The sequence below is a fragment of the Aquarana catesbeiana genome, linkage group LG04 (genome assembly GCF_042186555.1).
Source record: "Aquarana catesbeiana isolate 2022-GZ linkage group LG04, ASM4218655v1, whole genome shotgun sequence".
In the NCBI taxonomy this organism is placed as follows: domain Eukaryota; kingdom Metazoa; phylum Chordata; class Amphibia; order Anura; family Ranidae; genus Aquarana; species Aquarana catesbeiana.
The window spans coordinates 253,814,534-253,832,228 of NC_133327.1; the positions used below are offsets into that span (position 1 = coordinate 253,814,534).

The 17,695-nt window shown below is 41.0% G+C and overlaps 1 protein-coding gene across 1 annotated transcript in view; it reads right to left on the reverse strand.

The window, feature by feature from the left end:
* Window positions 1-450: 450 nt before the first annotated feature.
* OSTN (osteocrin) overlaps window positions 451-17,695 on the reverse strand; it is a 30,277-nt gene continuing 13,032 nt past the window's right edge. The window contains exon 3 of the mRNA XM_073629100.1: window positions 451-535. Within this exon, the coding sequence (XP_073485201.1) occupies window positions 451-535 (85 nt within the window). The remainder of the gene's footprint in view (window positions 536-17,695) is intronic.

Here is a 17,695-nt window from a genome sequence, read left to right on the forward strand (position 1 = left end):
TTGTTTGCCAGTATCCCAAACTCTGGCAGTATAAACTGACTGTTTAAGAATTCCTGTGTCTCCTAATGGACAATAAAGAAAGCAGTTTTTCTCCCTGGTGTTGTACCTACCACCTGGTCCTATTGCAGGCTGGTACATACCTGCATCACACACCTCTTTCCCCATTGCTCACAGGGTTGGTTTATTTTGTAAATGCAACTTATTAAGAGGTTCAGTGGAACAATATTGAAAGCATTACATCTCTTGACCTTTGCACTATGTACACATATGGACAACTATAGTTTTAAAATAGCAATCCTTCCCTACATTAGCCATAAAACAGCATTTGCTTTTTTTTCCAATGCATGTTTTCACTTTTATATAAAGATTATATTGTTTATTTGCATACTGTATATATTTTGTGCAATTAGTGGTAGCAAAGTAATTGAAATAGACTTACAATAGAAATCTTTAGCCTCTGGCATTAGCAAGGCGGTTCATGCCAATCCTGTCAATTGGAATCCCAAATCTCCTTTTTGTAAGATCCACAACTTTCCTGTAAATATAGAAAAAATACTTCATCAGCAAGGCAGAAGCTGGCATTTCAGCATGTTTCAAATAACATGAGGTGGGTTTTCCTTTGCTTCACTTGCGTTAATGACAAAACCTGTTTCTTTTTATGGAAAGATATTACAAAGCAACATTCTACTTGGTCTGTATTAAAATGGACACTGATTCCAATGTTCAACATATGTTGAATATTGGAATCTATATACTTACATAGCTTCCCTGGGATACCCTCTGAACCTGGTCAGACAGTGCTGTACAAACCAGGATTACCAGTATACCTTAAAAAGCCCTATCCCAGAAATATCTACTTCTTTTGTGTTAACACAATTTTTTTTGTGTGCATCACAAATGAATGGGCTGTCAAAACTGCACCCCACACAGGAGCATGTAGGATAGGACAAGAACCCGCATCTTCTGGTGTGAACTGGCTCTTAATCTGAATGGGAGGATCTGGTTCATTATAAATACCTAGTGCACTCTCAGTGTTCTATTGAAAAAAGCTAGAAAGTGTTGGCCTAGCCTTGCTATTTGAAATGTCCAGCTGCTGGCCTTATAAAGGAATATATATATATATATATATATATATATATATATATATATATATATATATATATATAAGGAAGGAGCTACTCCTTATTACTTTTAGTTAAACCAATGGCAACAAAGCAATAAAGCAATAATGTGCATCAAATACAGTGGCAGCTAGTGGTATATTCTTTTGGGGGGGCGGCAAATAATCCACTCCCCCGGTCAGTCACCAGCCCCACACTTACCCCATTTAGGTCAAGGGCAGTGCTTCCTCCGGGCGGCGGCTTTGCCCTGCATCTCCTCCTCCTGGTGCTTCACGGCAGCTTCCCTTGCGTCTCCTCCCTTCTACTACTAGGCAGCCAATAGGATCGCTTCTTCTCTCAGCCAATAAGGTGACGGGTCTCAGGACCCGCTTTCTGATTGGCCGGGAGGAGAATCAGGAAGACAATAGTAAAAATCTATTTGCTATTGTCACACAACTGGGTGGGCTCAGGGCTTTTTTGAAGCCTATTAGAGCCTCTGGCTCTATTCCCGTGCTTCTAAAAAAAAAAAAAAAACCTATTGGAATCCATGCGTCTGGCGCCCTGCATGTAGATTAGGGGGCTGGATGCATGCCCCTGCGCCCATATGGATGGGCCACCACTGATAAAATATATAAAAATTCCATAAATTAAAATAGAATAACAACCCAAACATCGTGCTGTAGAGTGAATGGTAAGTTCTTCTATTACATGCAACCAGAGTGCTTCCACCACTTATGCTCACTCACCAACAGTAAATGGCCCAAAGGCCTACTGACACTTTGCAGACACAATCCAGCATGGGATGGATGGGATGGATATGATGGACTCAGTACCTCACTTGCTCCAATGCTAATCCACTCTCAATATTGTCCGGAAATGATGACAGGGAGAAATGACAACAGCAACGTGTCTCAATGCATATCGCACATCCACGCGTCTTCCGCACGGATGTGCGAAATGCTTTGAGGCATGTCACTGTTGAAATTTCTCCCTTTGTCCCCACGTCACTTCTGGGATTTGGAGCGCACACTGGCAAGGTTGGTTACGAGGCGTGCATACCTGGTTACTAAGTGGGAGGAAGTGCCTCTCGGACACCCTGAAAATGTACATGCAATACCTCTGTGTTAAAAATGTTGTCCATTTTGAAAAAAAACTTGCTGCACTATGAGGAATGTTCTCTCTATGGATTCTTAGTGTTGGGCAATATTGAGAGTGGGCATGCTGGGTCAATGACATCACATGGGGTGGGGCCACCTGGTGATGTCACTGGGTGGCACCGCCCCTTAGTTATTTAACCACTTCCGGACCACCTCACGCCGATGTACGTCCAAACTTTGAAGGGGGATATCGTTGTTATGGCAGCAGCTAGCTGCCATAACCCCGGTATCCCCGTTTTCGTGCGGCGGTCCGCTTTCTGATAAAAGTGGTCCCTGCAGCAGATTCGCCGCAAGATCACTTTTATCAGTTCCAGGAGAGGGCCCCCCTCCGGTTCCCTCCACCACTTACCGGAGCCGTCGGTAGCGGCGGAGGCGATCGCATCCATCTCCCTCCTGTGCCTGGAGACGAGAGAGGTTAAGATGATGCCCACTCGTTTCCACGACACTGCTGGGCGGAAGCGACGTCAAAACGTCACTTCCGCCCATGCCTCTTAAGGGCATATTTTTTTCAATGTCATTTTTTTAAATTACTTTTTTTTTTTTTATTGCATTTTAGTGTAAATATGAGATCTGGGGTCTTTTTGACCCCAGATCTCATATTTAAGAGGTCCTGTCATGCTTTTTTCTATTACAAGGGAAATTTACATTTCTTGTAATAGGAATAAAAGTGACACAATTTTTTTAAAACAGTGTAAAAATAAATAAAATAATGTAAAAAAAAAAAAATAAATACAATTTTTAAAAAACCCCCCGTCCCGGCGAGCTTGCGCGCAGAAGAGAACGCATACACGAGTAGCGCCCGCATATGAAAACGGTGGTCAAACCACACATGTGAGGTATCGCCGCGACCGGTAGAGCGAGAGCAATAATTCTAGCCCTAGACCTCCTCTGTAACATAAAACATGAAACCTGTAGAATTTTTTAAACGTCGCCTATGGAGATTTTTGAGGGTAAAAGTTTGACGCCATTCCACGAGCGGGCGCAATTTTGAAGCATTACATGTTGGGTATCAATTTACTTGGCGTAATATTATATTTCACAATATAAAAATAAATTGGGCTAACTTTACTGGTGTCTTATTTTTTTATTCAAAAAAGGGAATTAAAAAAAAAAAAAGTGCGCTTATAAGACCGCTGCGCAAATACGGTGCAAAAAAAAGTATTGCAACGACCGCCATTTTATTCTCTAGGGTGTTAGAAAAAAAACATATATAATGTTTGGGGGTTCTACCGTGTTTCCCCGAAAGTAAGACATCCTCCGAAAATAAGGCCTACTTCCAGTTTTGCCTCTCGTTGTAATATAAGGCATCCCCCTGATAATGAGACCTCCCCGATAATAAGACCTCCCCGATAATAAGACATCCAATGATAATAAGGCATCCACACGATAATAAGGCGTCTGACTCTGGACCGTAGCGGCAGGCGCCGCCGTGCAGCTCACTGATTGGCCGCAGCTGTTCAGGCAGTGCGAGGTCTCTTTAAATCAGTGAGCTGCGGCGGGCTCTCTGGATGATGAGTGAAGTCCCTGATGTTGCACAGGGGAACGTCGCCCGTCAGAGAGCCCGCGCCGCCGCTGCCAGGCACAGGAGTTGGGCACATTGTGTGGAATCTCGCCGCCACAGGGGTGACTGAGGTGAGGAGATGATGTCTGGTGAAGGTGGGAGGGGGGAGAGACTAAACTGTCCACTGGCACAGGGGTGGGGGAGGGGGACTTAAAATTACTTAAGATGACACATGGTGGATTTGAGGGGGGGGGATCAAATCGGCACAGGAGGATCAGAAGGGGGGAATCAAAATGGCACAGGAGGTACTAAAATGGTAATCCCCCCCCCCCTCTGATCCTCCTGTGCCATTTTTATTGATTCCCCCCTCTGATCCCCCCTGTGTCATTTGAAGTGATCCCCCATTTCAATCCCCCCCCTCTGATCCAGTGTGTCACTTTAGGGGGTGACTGCTTTTCTGCTGAAGGGTCTAAAGTACAAGAAATACTGGTAAACAGTGCTGGTATTCTTCTTCATTGAAGAATAAGACATCCCCTGAAAATAAAACCTAGCGCATCTTTGGGAGCAAAAATTAATATAAGACACTGTCTTATTTTCGGGGAAACAGGGTAAGTAATTTTCTAGCAAAAAAAACGGTTTTAAACATGTAAACACCTAAAATCCAAAACGAGGCTGGTCCTTAAGTGGTTAAGAACTGTCGGACGGAGGGGGAGCTGAGATTTTTTTATACCATACCCAAAGGGCCTGCTATGGATTGGGGGGGGAGGGGACCCACACCATTTTTTTTTTTTTGTTGTTTTTTTTTTCGATTGCTGACAGCAATTCTTTTTTTTTTACATTCAGCTGTCAGCAAAGAACCTGCAACATATCATGTATTATAATGTTGCTGCTTATAGTACTGGAGATTTGTGCTACACTCACTCACTGCATGAAGTATAGTATGTGTTTTGTATACAGCACTGCAATTCTTTGCTACACTTTATTTTTGTGTTTGAATTTTATTGTCATATATGCATTTTATGTTTGAATAATTTTAAAGGTGTATTAGAAGCGGCACTAATTTTTTTTGCATTTTATGCTACATTTTTGGCTGGGGATTTGCTGCAGAAGACAATATGAAACTAGGAAAATATTACACGAGGCTAGGACAGATCAATGTCATTACCCTAATCAATGTTCCCACCAGGGGCGGCCCATCCATTCAGGGTGCAAGGGCATCCATCCATCACACCACCCCCTATATGACTAATGGATAGATTCATGCATTGCATTTGATGGGTCACAAGTGGCTGCATATGATGGGCACAAGTGGCTGCATGTGATGGAGCACAGTGGGTGCATTTGATGGGCACAGTGGCTGCATTTGATGGGGCACAGTGTCTGCAATGAATGGCACAGTGGCTGCATTTGATGGGCACAGTGGCTGCATTTTGGCTGGGGATTTGCTGCAGAAGACAATATGAAACTAGGAACATATTACACGAGGCTAGGAGAGATCAATGTCATTACCCTAATCAATGTTCCCACCAGGGGTTCATGCATTACATTTAATGGGGCACAAGTGGCTGCATATGATTGGCACAAGTGGCTGCATTTGATGGGTACAAGTGGCTGCATTTGATGGAGCGTAAGAGACTGAATTTGATGGGACACAAATGGCTGCATATGATGGGCACAAGTTTCTGCATTTCATGGGTACAAGTGGCTGCATTTGATGGGCACAAGTGGCTGTATTTGATGGGCACAAGTAGCTGCATATGATGGGCACAAGTGGCTGCATTTGATGGGCACAAGTGGCTGCATTTTATGGTGCACAAGTGGCTGCATATGATTGGCACAAGTGGCTGCATTTGATGGGCACAAGTGGCTGCATTTGATGGAGCGTAAGAGACTGCATTTGATGGGACACAAATGGCTGCATATGATGGGCACAAGTTTCTGCATTTCATGGGTACAAGTGGCTGCATTTGATGGGCACAAGTGGCTGCATATGATGGGCACAAGTGGCTGCATTTGATGGGCACAAGTGGCTGCATTTTATGGTGCACAAGTGGCTGCATATGATTGGCACAAGTGGCTGCATTTGATGGGCACAAGTGGCTGCATTTGATGGGGCACAAGTGGCTGCATATGATGGACACAAGTGGCTGCATATGATGGGCACAAGTGGCTGTATTTGATGGGCACAGTGGCTGCATTTGATGGGGCACAGTGGCTGCATTTGATGGGGCACAGTGGCTGCATTTGATGGGCACAGTGAGGCTGCAATTGATGGGGTACTTTTTTTCAGTTTTGAGCACCAGTCACCACTGGTTTCCACTACAGACTGCTGAGGTCTGAGGGCTGCACATCATATACCAAAAGTCTGAATATGGACCTTAGGCAGTAGGTTGGGTTCCAGGGCTTTATGTCTTTCTTCGTAATTCTAGCAGACAATCTGCTAAGAAATCCTGGGAATGATGTTGATGTGATTATTTTGTTACTAGGTATATCTATATATTATCTATCAAATACTGTGTTATTGCTACTAGAAATTCATCATTTACTTCCATACGACTAGCTGTTTTTCAGCTCTATTGACCTTGTATAGCTTTACTTATCTAAAGCTGAACTTGGTCCTGTAAGTGAGGACTTTGAGGCCCAGCCCAAATTCTGGGGCTGGAGTGTGAGAGGAGTAAAGCTGCCAGGGTAACAAGGAATAAGGTACATGGGGGAGTGGGGGTGCTATCACAGGGGAAATAGTTTTCTTAATAATATAAAAAAAAATGATTCTGCATCATATATAGTTTGGAATCATCTAAGTGCATAGGCATACAATACAATTTGCAAGCAAAATTATTCTGGATTTTACTAGTTAAATTAATGTTGTAAGAAACACCATTATCCTGTATGAGCCATACAGGTTTGTATTTTCTAAATTCAAAAGTCATGCTACTTCCCAATTGCTAAACTATCCTTATGCTATGGCTTGTTCCTTAGTGCCCTCTTGTGACAAAGTTTGTTAATTACAGTTTAACTCTACAAAGATATTTCTATAAAACATTCAGATGAGGGTGCTATTGCTGACCTTCTGAACATGTTAGACGACTGGCTCGCTATATTAAATACTTTTGCAGTAGTAAAGTATTGTATTCCGTTATCCATTAATTAATGCAGAAAGTTTGGAGTTTAAGTAATAGCTTAATTGGCTAACTCCTTGTAACTTTATGTTACAGAACCATTTTCAAAAATGTATAAAGACCAAAGTAGGGATCTAAATTATCTCAAAAGCTCTTTAATAACTTCAGTTAGCCAATAAAGGGTATCGCCTAAATTTTAAAAATGCAGAGCAGAGATGTGAACAGATAAAATTTAAAGGGAACAATTTTGCATGAGCTTTTATTGTGCTGGAAAGGTGCATTTTACGACTTCAAAAGTGTATCAGTGTGACAGTGCCTTGGGCAAGGGTCACAGTAGTGTGCTATAGTTTGGCCGCAGTGCTGGTGTATGCATAGCTTTTATGTGCTTTACCCAAGTTTTAGTAACAATCCTGCAGACTTCTATTAGGATGCACATTTTAGCAGAATTTTCGGAAAATGCACAAAAAGTCCTGCATGCTGTATTTTTTGTACATTTTCAGAAAACGCGGCAAAAATATGCAACCCAATAGAAGTCAATGGGACCGTGGCTACAAACGTGTGTGAAACACACGGGAAATGCACCACACATGCATTAAATTGTGTTGCAGCCTTTGAATTACTTAGAATACATGTTTTAATGGACATGCAACTTTTAATTGTAGCAAATTACAATGCACCCACACATCACATCTGTAAATTGTGGTGCGCTAATACACATGTGCATTGTAATACACTCTGTAGATGTATTAGGCACCAGATTGCAACACATATACTGTAAAGTCACACACTAATGCTCCTTGAAGTAAAACACGATAAAATGTGCTTTTTTAGCACATGCTACAGCAACACATAGGGGTTGATTTCAGTGGCGGCCTGTCAATTAGGGACGCCAGCCCCCCAATACATGCGCCTGGCCCCTAGTCTACATGCATGGCGCCGGACGCATGGATTCCAATGGGGTTTTTATTTTTTAGAAGCTAGTTATTACAGCCAGAGGCTCTAATTGGCTTCACGAAGGGTGGGCTGGGGGCGCAGAGCACTGCGCCCTGAGCCCACCCAATTGTGTCACAATAGCAAATTAATATTCACTATTGTCTTCCTGATTCTCCTCTCGATTATAAACACATATATACCGCGCTGTCTATAAAAGAAATCAAACAAAAATTGAAAAAACTAAAGCAGCCAGCACAGCAGTGGCTAAAGTTGCAAAAATGACAAATTGGGTGAAATGTGCAGCGCTTATGTGATCATATAAAACATAACAAATAATATGAGTACAAAAAACGTGAATAATAAATGATGTGCTTAAAAATACTCCAAGCAGTCCTTTATTATGACATGTGATGTCTATAAATAGAGGAACTTGGACGTGTGATGTCCAAAAAAAGTCAGTGACAAACTTCAATCATGTGTGATGATAATCCTCAACCACATGTGGATATGATATAGTGACAGTCTTTAACTTCAAATATGTATGATATAATAACAGTTGATAGTAGATCCACCACCAAAGACACCAGAAGCTGCTTGCCAGAGGGATTGAACTCAAATAGGTGTACACCTAGTGAGTCAATCAAGCTTTGTGGTATAATATACCAAGGGGATCGGATGCTCTATCCAGATATGACCTCCAGATGGACCTCCGAACAGGTGTAAGGTATGGATGGACTCAGCAGATATAGGAAGTCAGCCCCACCAATAAAAGAAAGAGGAAGGCATATAGCGTAACTCAGTATGGAAATTTTAATACATGAAAAGCAAAGGAAATACACTCACGTGTTTAGAAGTAAAATCAAGTGCTTGTATAAGAGAAGACAGTGGTCTCAGCATATCCAACTGATGCGTTTCGACTTAGAAGTCATCATCTCACCCCAGATGATGACTTCTAAGTCGAAACGCATCGGGAGGATATGCTGAGACCACTGTCTTCTTTATACAAGTGCTTGATTTTACTGCTAAACAAGTGAGTGTATTTCCTTTGCTTTTTATATATCAAAATTTCCATACGGGTTACGCTATATGCCTTCCTCTTTCTTTTAATGGTGGGGCTGACTGCCTATATCTACTAAGTCCATCCATACCTTACACCTGATTCTCCTCTGGGCCAATCAAGAAGCCTGAGAGGCTAAACAAATCATACTGGCCGAGGGAAGGAGGGAAGATGCAGTGAAACCCGAGACGCAGAGGAAGAGGAGACGCAGGAAGGAGCCAAGCTGCTCGTGACCTAGATGGGGAAAGTGTGGGGTTGACCGGGGGGGTTTGGCCGTGGGATTGTTGCCCCCCCAAAAATATACAGCACCAGTCGCCACTGGTTGATTTACTAAGACGGGAGAGTGCAAAATCTGGTGCAGCTGTGCATGGTAACTAATCAGCTTCTAACTTCAGCTTGTTCAATTATGGAAGTTGATTGGTTTCTATGCAGAGCTGCACCAGATTTTGCACTCTCCAGGTTTAGTAAATTAACCCCTCAGTGTAACTGCGCTCCTAACAAACTCTGTCAGAGGAGAATCATGGCAGCTACCCATGCTGATCATTCCTTCTGAAAATACCAAATTGCCTGGCTGTCATGCTGATGAATTGACTTTAGTGCTTCCTGAGTTTCTCACCTGGAATAAGCATAGAGATATTAAATTCTAAAACTTTTCTGTGATTCAAAACGTATTGACCGTCAGACACAGCCAAGCTACAAGTATTTTATTTATTTATGTATTCATTTTCATTTCAAAACCATAAAACCATATATATATGGGGGGGGGGGGGGGGGAGTGGAACGGAGGGACACCTAATTACTACCCATATAGCTCACATAAGCCTGGGTTTGTTAAATTCCAACCAGCTCTTCCAAATAATAACAAATTTTATTTCGGAGTTGTTTTGCGTGTGTATTACTTCTTCCATAAACCTGATTTTATCTACCTCCCTAAACCAATCCTTTATCATCGGAATTTTCTTTGACTTCCATTGTTTCGGAATTAATACCTTTGCTGCGTTCAGCAGGAATGGAATAATTGCTGCTCTATATTTCTTCCTTGGCATCCTCGTTACATGGAACAGGCATTCTCCGTGATCAAATCCAATTGCATTCCCACTTGACCTTCTTAATCCAATCAAATACTTCCACCCAATATGGTTGAATTAGGTGGCACTGCCACCATATATGTGCATGAGTTCCAACCTCCCCATATTCCCTCCAACATAGAGGAGATAAGTCAGGACTCATTTTATGCAATTTTATTGGGACGTAATACTATTTAATTGATAATTTACAATTCATTTCCTTCGTCCTTGTGTCCATTGAAGAAGTGTGAACATAATCCAAAACCTTAATTCTCATTATTTCAGGCAGTAGCTGATTCAATTCTAATTCCCAACTCTCTAAAGGACACGTGGACTCAACATCTGGGGGCATCATCAACATCCTATATATATTGGAGATCCCCTGTCTATTTATTCCCCCTTGATCAACTAGTTCTTGCCATGAGTTTAGCCCACTAACTGAGCAGAGGGGTTTTGGGAGAGATTCTACAAAATGTTGACGTTGTCTATATCTTCCTACATCCCATGATGTTTCACCATATTTTTCTCGCAATTCCAATAATGAACAAAGGACATTTCCTTTCAGAACATCTTTTAACCTCAGATGATCCGAAGAAGTCCATTTTAAATACAGTTTGTTATCCTTACCTGGAGGAAAAAAATTATTACCTGTCAGAGGCATCAGGGGACTATTATACTGCCAAGATATACTTTTAAGAAGCTTATCCCATGCTCTTAGTTTTTCTTTGGTAATTTGAGCCATTTCTATAGTGAGACCTCTATGTTGCCTTGGAATCCAAATGATCTGGCTCAAAGCTGATTTACTCAACTTTGCCTCTAGTGACACCCATTTTTTATACGGAGAGCCATGAACTCAATCCATAACTCTCCGCAGTACTGCTGCCACGTGGTATTTTTCCAAATCTGGAAGGAATAGACCCCCCTTCTCCTTTGGTCTACTCAGTATTTTATAGGCAATACGATTGCCTCTATTATTCCATATAAACTTTTGCAGTATCAATCTAAGAGTTTTAAAATAAGCCACAGGGATGTTTATCAGAGACACTGAAAGATATGCAGAGCTTTCGGGAAAGTCATCATTTTGGTCACACTTATCCAACCAAACCATGACAGTCTATGTGCAGGGTATCCTTTCAAATCTTGTTTAATTTTATTCAGTAGGGGCAGATAATTGTCCTGATATTAATCTATTGTTTATATTGACAGAAACACTCCCAGATATCTCAATCCCCCTCTTCCTCCACTTAAAGGGATACAGAACTCTGAGATCCCTACCTTCATCTGAGGAAACTGATATATCTAATATCTCAGTTTTCTCCATGTCAATTTTAAGGTTCGATACAGCCCCATAGTTGCTTAATTCTAACTCTGGGAGTGTTTGTGTGGGGTTCATTATATATAACATAACATCATCCGCAAATGCAGATATCTTATGTTCTTGTCCCGCAACCTCAATACCTTTAATTTTTTTTATAGTTAGCTCTTATAGAAGCTAAAAAGGGTTGCAAAGAAAACATAAAGGGGAAAAGTGGACAACCTTGACGTGTACCATTATAAAGCCGAAAGGTCTCTGACAGAGTTCCATTTACCTGAATTTTGGCCATAGGGTTAGAGTACAAATTCTCTCCTGATATTGGCCGCTTGATTCTGTATGCTTGAAGTACTTAGAGCAATGTATTCTTACCCGGTTGACCCTTTCCACATGGCCTTTGTATATATTATCACTTTCTCATTATTTGTATAAATTAGGTATGTCTTAATTGTATTTATTTATTTATTATTATTATTATTTATCTTGATATAAATCCTATGGATCCTATGGAGGTCTAATAAGACATTGTTAGATTATCATAATCATCTATGTTGCTAGAATATAAATATATAATGAATTAATCTCTTAGATTGTAAGCTCTAAGGAGCAGGGCCCTCTGATTCCTACTGTATTAAAGTGTATTGTATTTGTACTGTCTACCCTCAAGTTGTAAAGCGCTACGTAAACTGTTGGTGCTATATAAATCCAGTATAATAAATAATAATAATTAATCATACCTATGGATACAACGCTGTTGTAACTGTTTAAAACTCCTTGTATGGACAATGAATGAACATGCACTGGATTTTTATATATGTTGGTCTACTCATGGGATTAGCTGAATGTATTGTGGATATTATGCAAATTTTTTTTTTTTATTTTTTTTTTGTCGCCCTCTTATAATGTCATCATTTTGGCACTGTTTTTCCCATGATTTTGGCGCAAATTTGGGCTTTAAATGGCCGCCACACACAGGGACATGTTGTGACTAGCACAAGGCTGTCTCCCAGGTGCCATACATCATTGTCTAAATATTAAAGTAAGTACTTTTGCTTTGTAGCTATAGATGGATACATTTAGCGCATTACTTGGTTACTTAACCTCTTGCTTACTATGTTTCTTGGTTTTGTTTTTTGTTCTATAGATTTTGCTACACATTGTGGACAATCTCTCAGTCTCATATTTGGACTATTTTTCCCGGTGGGTGTCCTCATTGCTTGGTGGTCTTTGAAGCACATACTTGGCTCCCCTCCCTCTTTGGTACTGAGTCCACTCTTTGTGCATTATTTTGCCCCTGTCCCTGGAACCGTCTGGCGTTTCCTGCTCCTCTCATACTAGCAGGTACCCCTCTCCTATCATCATTGTCATTAGGTGATGTATACTAACATACTTTAAAGGAACCTACTCTGTGTGTTGGTAGTTATATATTTATATCATCTCACACTGTTTACTAGATTGGGCTGGCCTGACCTATCTGTGCATAGATCCTGACGGTGGTGTAGTAGAACCTGTTTCCAGTGGGATGGTACCTTCTGAACCAGTTTCTGGATACTTAGAATTGAGACTTATCTCTCTACAAGGTATGTTTAAATGTATCTATCAATTTTTTTCTTCTTCTTGTATATATCCACCTGCATTATGGCTATATCCTGTTGACAAAAATCAATTTTTTAAATGTACAGTGGCATATCACCATTTTAAAACCTATATGTTCTATTTTCAGACAGTGAGGTCCGTTCTCTTTATTTGCTATCTGTGAAACCTTGACTGTATCCTGAAGAAGCCTAACGGTGAAACGCGTAGATACACAAGGGCTCACTGCACATTATGTATCAGTATACATGATTTTTAATTTTTCTGTATTGTTCTATTCATGTTGTGTATTTTTCAATAAATAGTGTTTATTTATACCTCTTCGTTGTTTCCCATGCCTTTAAAGTCCGACCTAGGTTTACTGTTATAGTACACCTTTTTATTCTTTATTCACAGAGTGAGTGAGTTCCTTTTCTATTCAGTATTACAAATCCTCTATCTCCTCTATCTACCTCAGCATTAGCGGGCCCATACCAAATTTATATAGTGTCCGCAACATAAAGTTCCAATCTAACCTATCAATAGCCTTTTCGGCATCTATTGATAGAAAAAGAACAGGTTTCTTTCCCTTTTTTGCATTGTGCATCAATAAAGTTGTTTTTAATATATTGTCCCTTGCCTCCCTCCCAGGGACAAAGCCCACTTGATCTATCTCGATACAGCCTGGCATATAGGGTCGCAGTCTTTCGGCCAAAATCCTCGCATAAATTTGAACATCCTCATTAATCAATGATATTGGTCTAAAGCTAGAGCACAGTGTTGGATCTTTCCCTTCCATACCCAAGAGTGATATATAGGCCCCCAAAGCTTCTTCACGAATCTTCAGGCCTTCCCCAATAGAATTCATGTATAAATGTAGAAGGGAGTCAGGATACCTAAAAACTTTTTAAAATATAAGGCTGTATATCCGTGCGGGCCTGGACTTTTGCCAACCTTACTTTTCCTAATTGCCTGTTCAATTCTTCCTTTGAAATATAGCTTTCTAATTTACTTGAATCCTCCAAGTATTTTAAAAGAAGGCCAGAAACGAAAACCCCTGTAATGCTTTCATTAAAGTGTCACTTTACAGAGAACATGGTGTCACCATCCTGGCTGCGCTGGCTGGCAGTGGTGTATGAATCAGAAAAGTGGCTGGACAGAATTACAAATCCTTTGGCAGATAAAAGAGTTCAAACATGTGTATTTGCCTTTTTACTTTGAGTTCAGCTTTACACAGTGGCTATTTGTTTGATTTTTGAGTTTCAAAAAACAATTGCTCACTGCCAGCTATGCAGACATTTGTTCATATCATAAATTACTAGGAAAACAGGTGTACTAGGGATTTGATGTCATCTTGGAAAGAATAAGAAGCAGAATGTACTGTACATGACATCTGGTGAACACAGCAAGCCGGTGAACTGAACATATGAAATACATTTATAAACTAACTTTTCATCTCTTTTATAGCAAGGAAAAAGTGATCTCTCAAGCTGTCATCTACTTACAACCTGAGGTCATGATGCTTTTTGACAAAATAGTTTTCACTTTTAGCTACTATGGGTTTTATCTATATGGTAATTGAAAGCACACCAAGGACACTACATACACTGTTGTGTAAGGCAATATTTAGAAGCTTCAACTGCCTCAGCTCTTTGAAGACTCATTCAGTTAAGCAGCCACAACCATTATCATCTACTGAATCTCTGTGCCATAATCAAACCACAAAAAAATACTTTCCTACAATATTAATAGTATTATTATACAGGATTTATATAGCCCCACCATTTTGTGCAGTGCTGTAAAAAGTAATGTGTTATTTTTTACAACACGAACATGACAAGCCTAAAGCGTGTGCATAGACAAACGTTTTATTTCTAGTTTTGGATAAAGGGTTAGAACCTCTCTAAATTTTTTTTTTTTTTGCTGTACCTCTGAGTAATTTAACCTCTCAGTTTTTCCCATGACCACAGCAACTGACATCGAAAGTGATGCGAAATCCAAAGTTTTACAGTTGTCACCAGAACAAGAGCTGGAGGAAAATCTTGTAATGGGGACACCTCTTCATTAGGGATGGGCGAATGGTTCGGCCCAAGCATAAGTTCGAACCGAACTTCTGCTGTTCGGATGTTCGGCGAACCATTTGTTCTCCCCCCCCCCCCGAACCGACCACAATGCATTGCGGCGCTGAACAGTGCATTGCAAGCCCTGATTAGCTGAAGCAGTGAAAGCGTCAGCCAATTAGTGCACAGAGCACTGTCAGAGTCATGATTGGACACTGTCATCATGACTTTATCCAATCATGGCTCATTCTCGCCCCACAGTATAAAATTATTCTTTCAATGGCAGCCATTTTCAGTGTGATTTTGGCATGGAGAGACATAGAATAGGGCTCTGTTCAATGCTGTTAGTTAGTTAGTGTGCTGTACTGTGCTATTTTGCTTCAATTGTCAGTGTAGAATATTAGTTTTCAGTCTAGGGATAGTGTGAGTGTAGTAAGGAGGACCACCATTCAGCTTTGCACAGTGTGCAGCTAGAGTAGGGACAGCTCAGATAGTTTCACTGTAGTGTAGTGAGACCGTGTCATTCATAAATGCATTAGTGTAGAGTAGGGGCAGCTCAGATAGTTTCAGTGTAGTGTACTGAGAACCTGTCAGTAATCTTTACATTAGTGTATAGCTAGAGTAGGGACAGTTCAGATAGTGTCAGTGAAGTGATGGTTAAACACTGTCTATTTGATTGCATTACTGCCAGTTTAACACCATGTAGTTCTGTGTGCGTCACTGCCAGTGTAACGCCATATAGTTTTGTGTGTGTTACTGCCAGTTTAAAGCCATATAGTTCTGTGTAGGTTACTGCCAGTTTAACGCCATATAGTTCTGTGTGCGTTACTGCCAATTTAATGCCATTTACTTTTGAGTGCATTACTGCCAGTTTAACGCCATTTACTTCTGTGTGCGTTACTGCCAGTTTAACACCATATAGTTTTGTGTGCGTTACTGACAGTTTAACACCATTTACTTCTGTGTGCATTACTGCCAGTTTTACGCCATAAAGTTATGTGTGTGTTACTGCCAGTTTAATGCCATATAGTTCTGTTTGTGCCAATTCTGTGTCCGTTACTGTCAGTTTAGCGCCATATAGTTTTGTGCGTTACAGTCTAACACCATTTACTTCTGTGTGCGTTACTACCAGTTTAATGCCATATAGTTCTGTGTGTGTTACTGCCAGTTTTATGCCATATAGTTTTATGTGCGTTACTGCCAGTTTAACGCCATATAGTTCTGTGTGCGTTACTGCCAGTTTAACGCCATATAGTTCTGTGTGCGTTACTGCCAGTTTAACGCTATATAGTTCTGTGTGCATTACTTCCAGTTTAACACCATATAGTTCTGTGTGCGTTACTGCCAGTTTAACGCCATATAGTTCTGTGTGCATTCCTGCCAGTTTAACACCATATAGTTCTGTGTGCATTACTGCCAGTTTAACACCATATAGTTCTGTGTGCGTTACTGCCAGTTAAACACCATATAGCTTTGTGCGTTACTGCCAGTTTAACGCCATTTACTTCTGTGTGCGTTACTGCCAGTTTAACACCATATAGTTCTGTGTGTGTTACTGCCAGTTTTATGCCATATAGTTTTGTGTGCGTTACTGCCAGTTTAACGCCATATAGTTCTGTGTGCGTTACTGCCAGTTTAACGCCATATAGTTCTCTGTGCGTTACTGCCAGTTTAACACCATATAGTTCTGTGTGCCTTACTTCCAGTTTAACACCATATAGTTCTGTGTGCGTTACTGCCAGTTAATTGCCATATAGCTTTGTGCGTTACTGCCAGTTTAACGCCATTTACTTCTGTGTGCGTTACTGCCAGTTTAACGCCATATAGTTTTGTGTGCGTTACTGCCAGTTTAACACCATATAGTTCTGTGTGCATTACTGCCAGTTTAACGCCATATAGTTCTGTGTGCATTACTGCCAGTTTAACACCATATAGTTCTGTGTGCGTTACTGCCAGTTAAACACCATATAGCTTTGTGCGTTACTGCCAGTTTAACGCCATTTACTTCTGTGTGCGTTACTGCCAGTTTAACACCATATAGTTCTGTGTGCATTACTGCCAGTTTAATGCCATATAGTTTTGTGTGCGTTACTGCCAGTTTAACACCATATAGTTCTGTGTGCATTACTGCCAGTTTAACACCTTATAGTTCTGTGTGCGTTACTGCCAGTTAAACGCCATAAAGCTTTGTGCGTTACTGCCTGTTTAACGCCATTTACTTCTGTATGCGTTACTGTCAGTTTAACACCATATAGTTCTGTGTGCGTTACTGCCAGTTTAACGCCTTATAGTTTTGTGTGTGTTACTGCCAGTTTAACACCATATAGTTCTTTACATTGATTAAAGTGCATCTATGTACAGATTTCAACTTCTTTACATTTGCTTATAAGTACCGCCCCCTCCCTCCCAATAATGTCTGGGAGGACAACGAGATGAGGCAGACGTTCCCTTGGCACTGTAAGGGGGCCAGCAACAAATGAGTCCACAGGCAAAGGATGTGGTGGTCAGTCCTCAGGCAGGGTATCATTTCCTCTGTTTAGTGAGTTTGCCCGTGCTATCCAGCCACAGCATGCAGAGGAGGTGATGGATTGGCTTACTAAACCTTCCTCATCCTCCTCTATCACGCAAGCAGAGACAATTGTGCAGTCCCCTGCAGTTGCCAGAGTGGATAAACCTGCCTCCTTGTCCACATCTATTTCTGCCATAGCCCCAACAGCCATTGAGAAGTCAGCTGAGTTATTTGACCACAGTGTTAGCCACTTGCTCCTTTATGATGCCCAGCCATTACTGGATTCAGATGTTGGTTCTGAGGTTGAA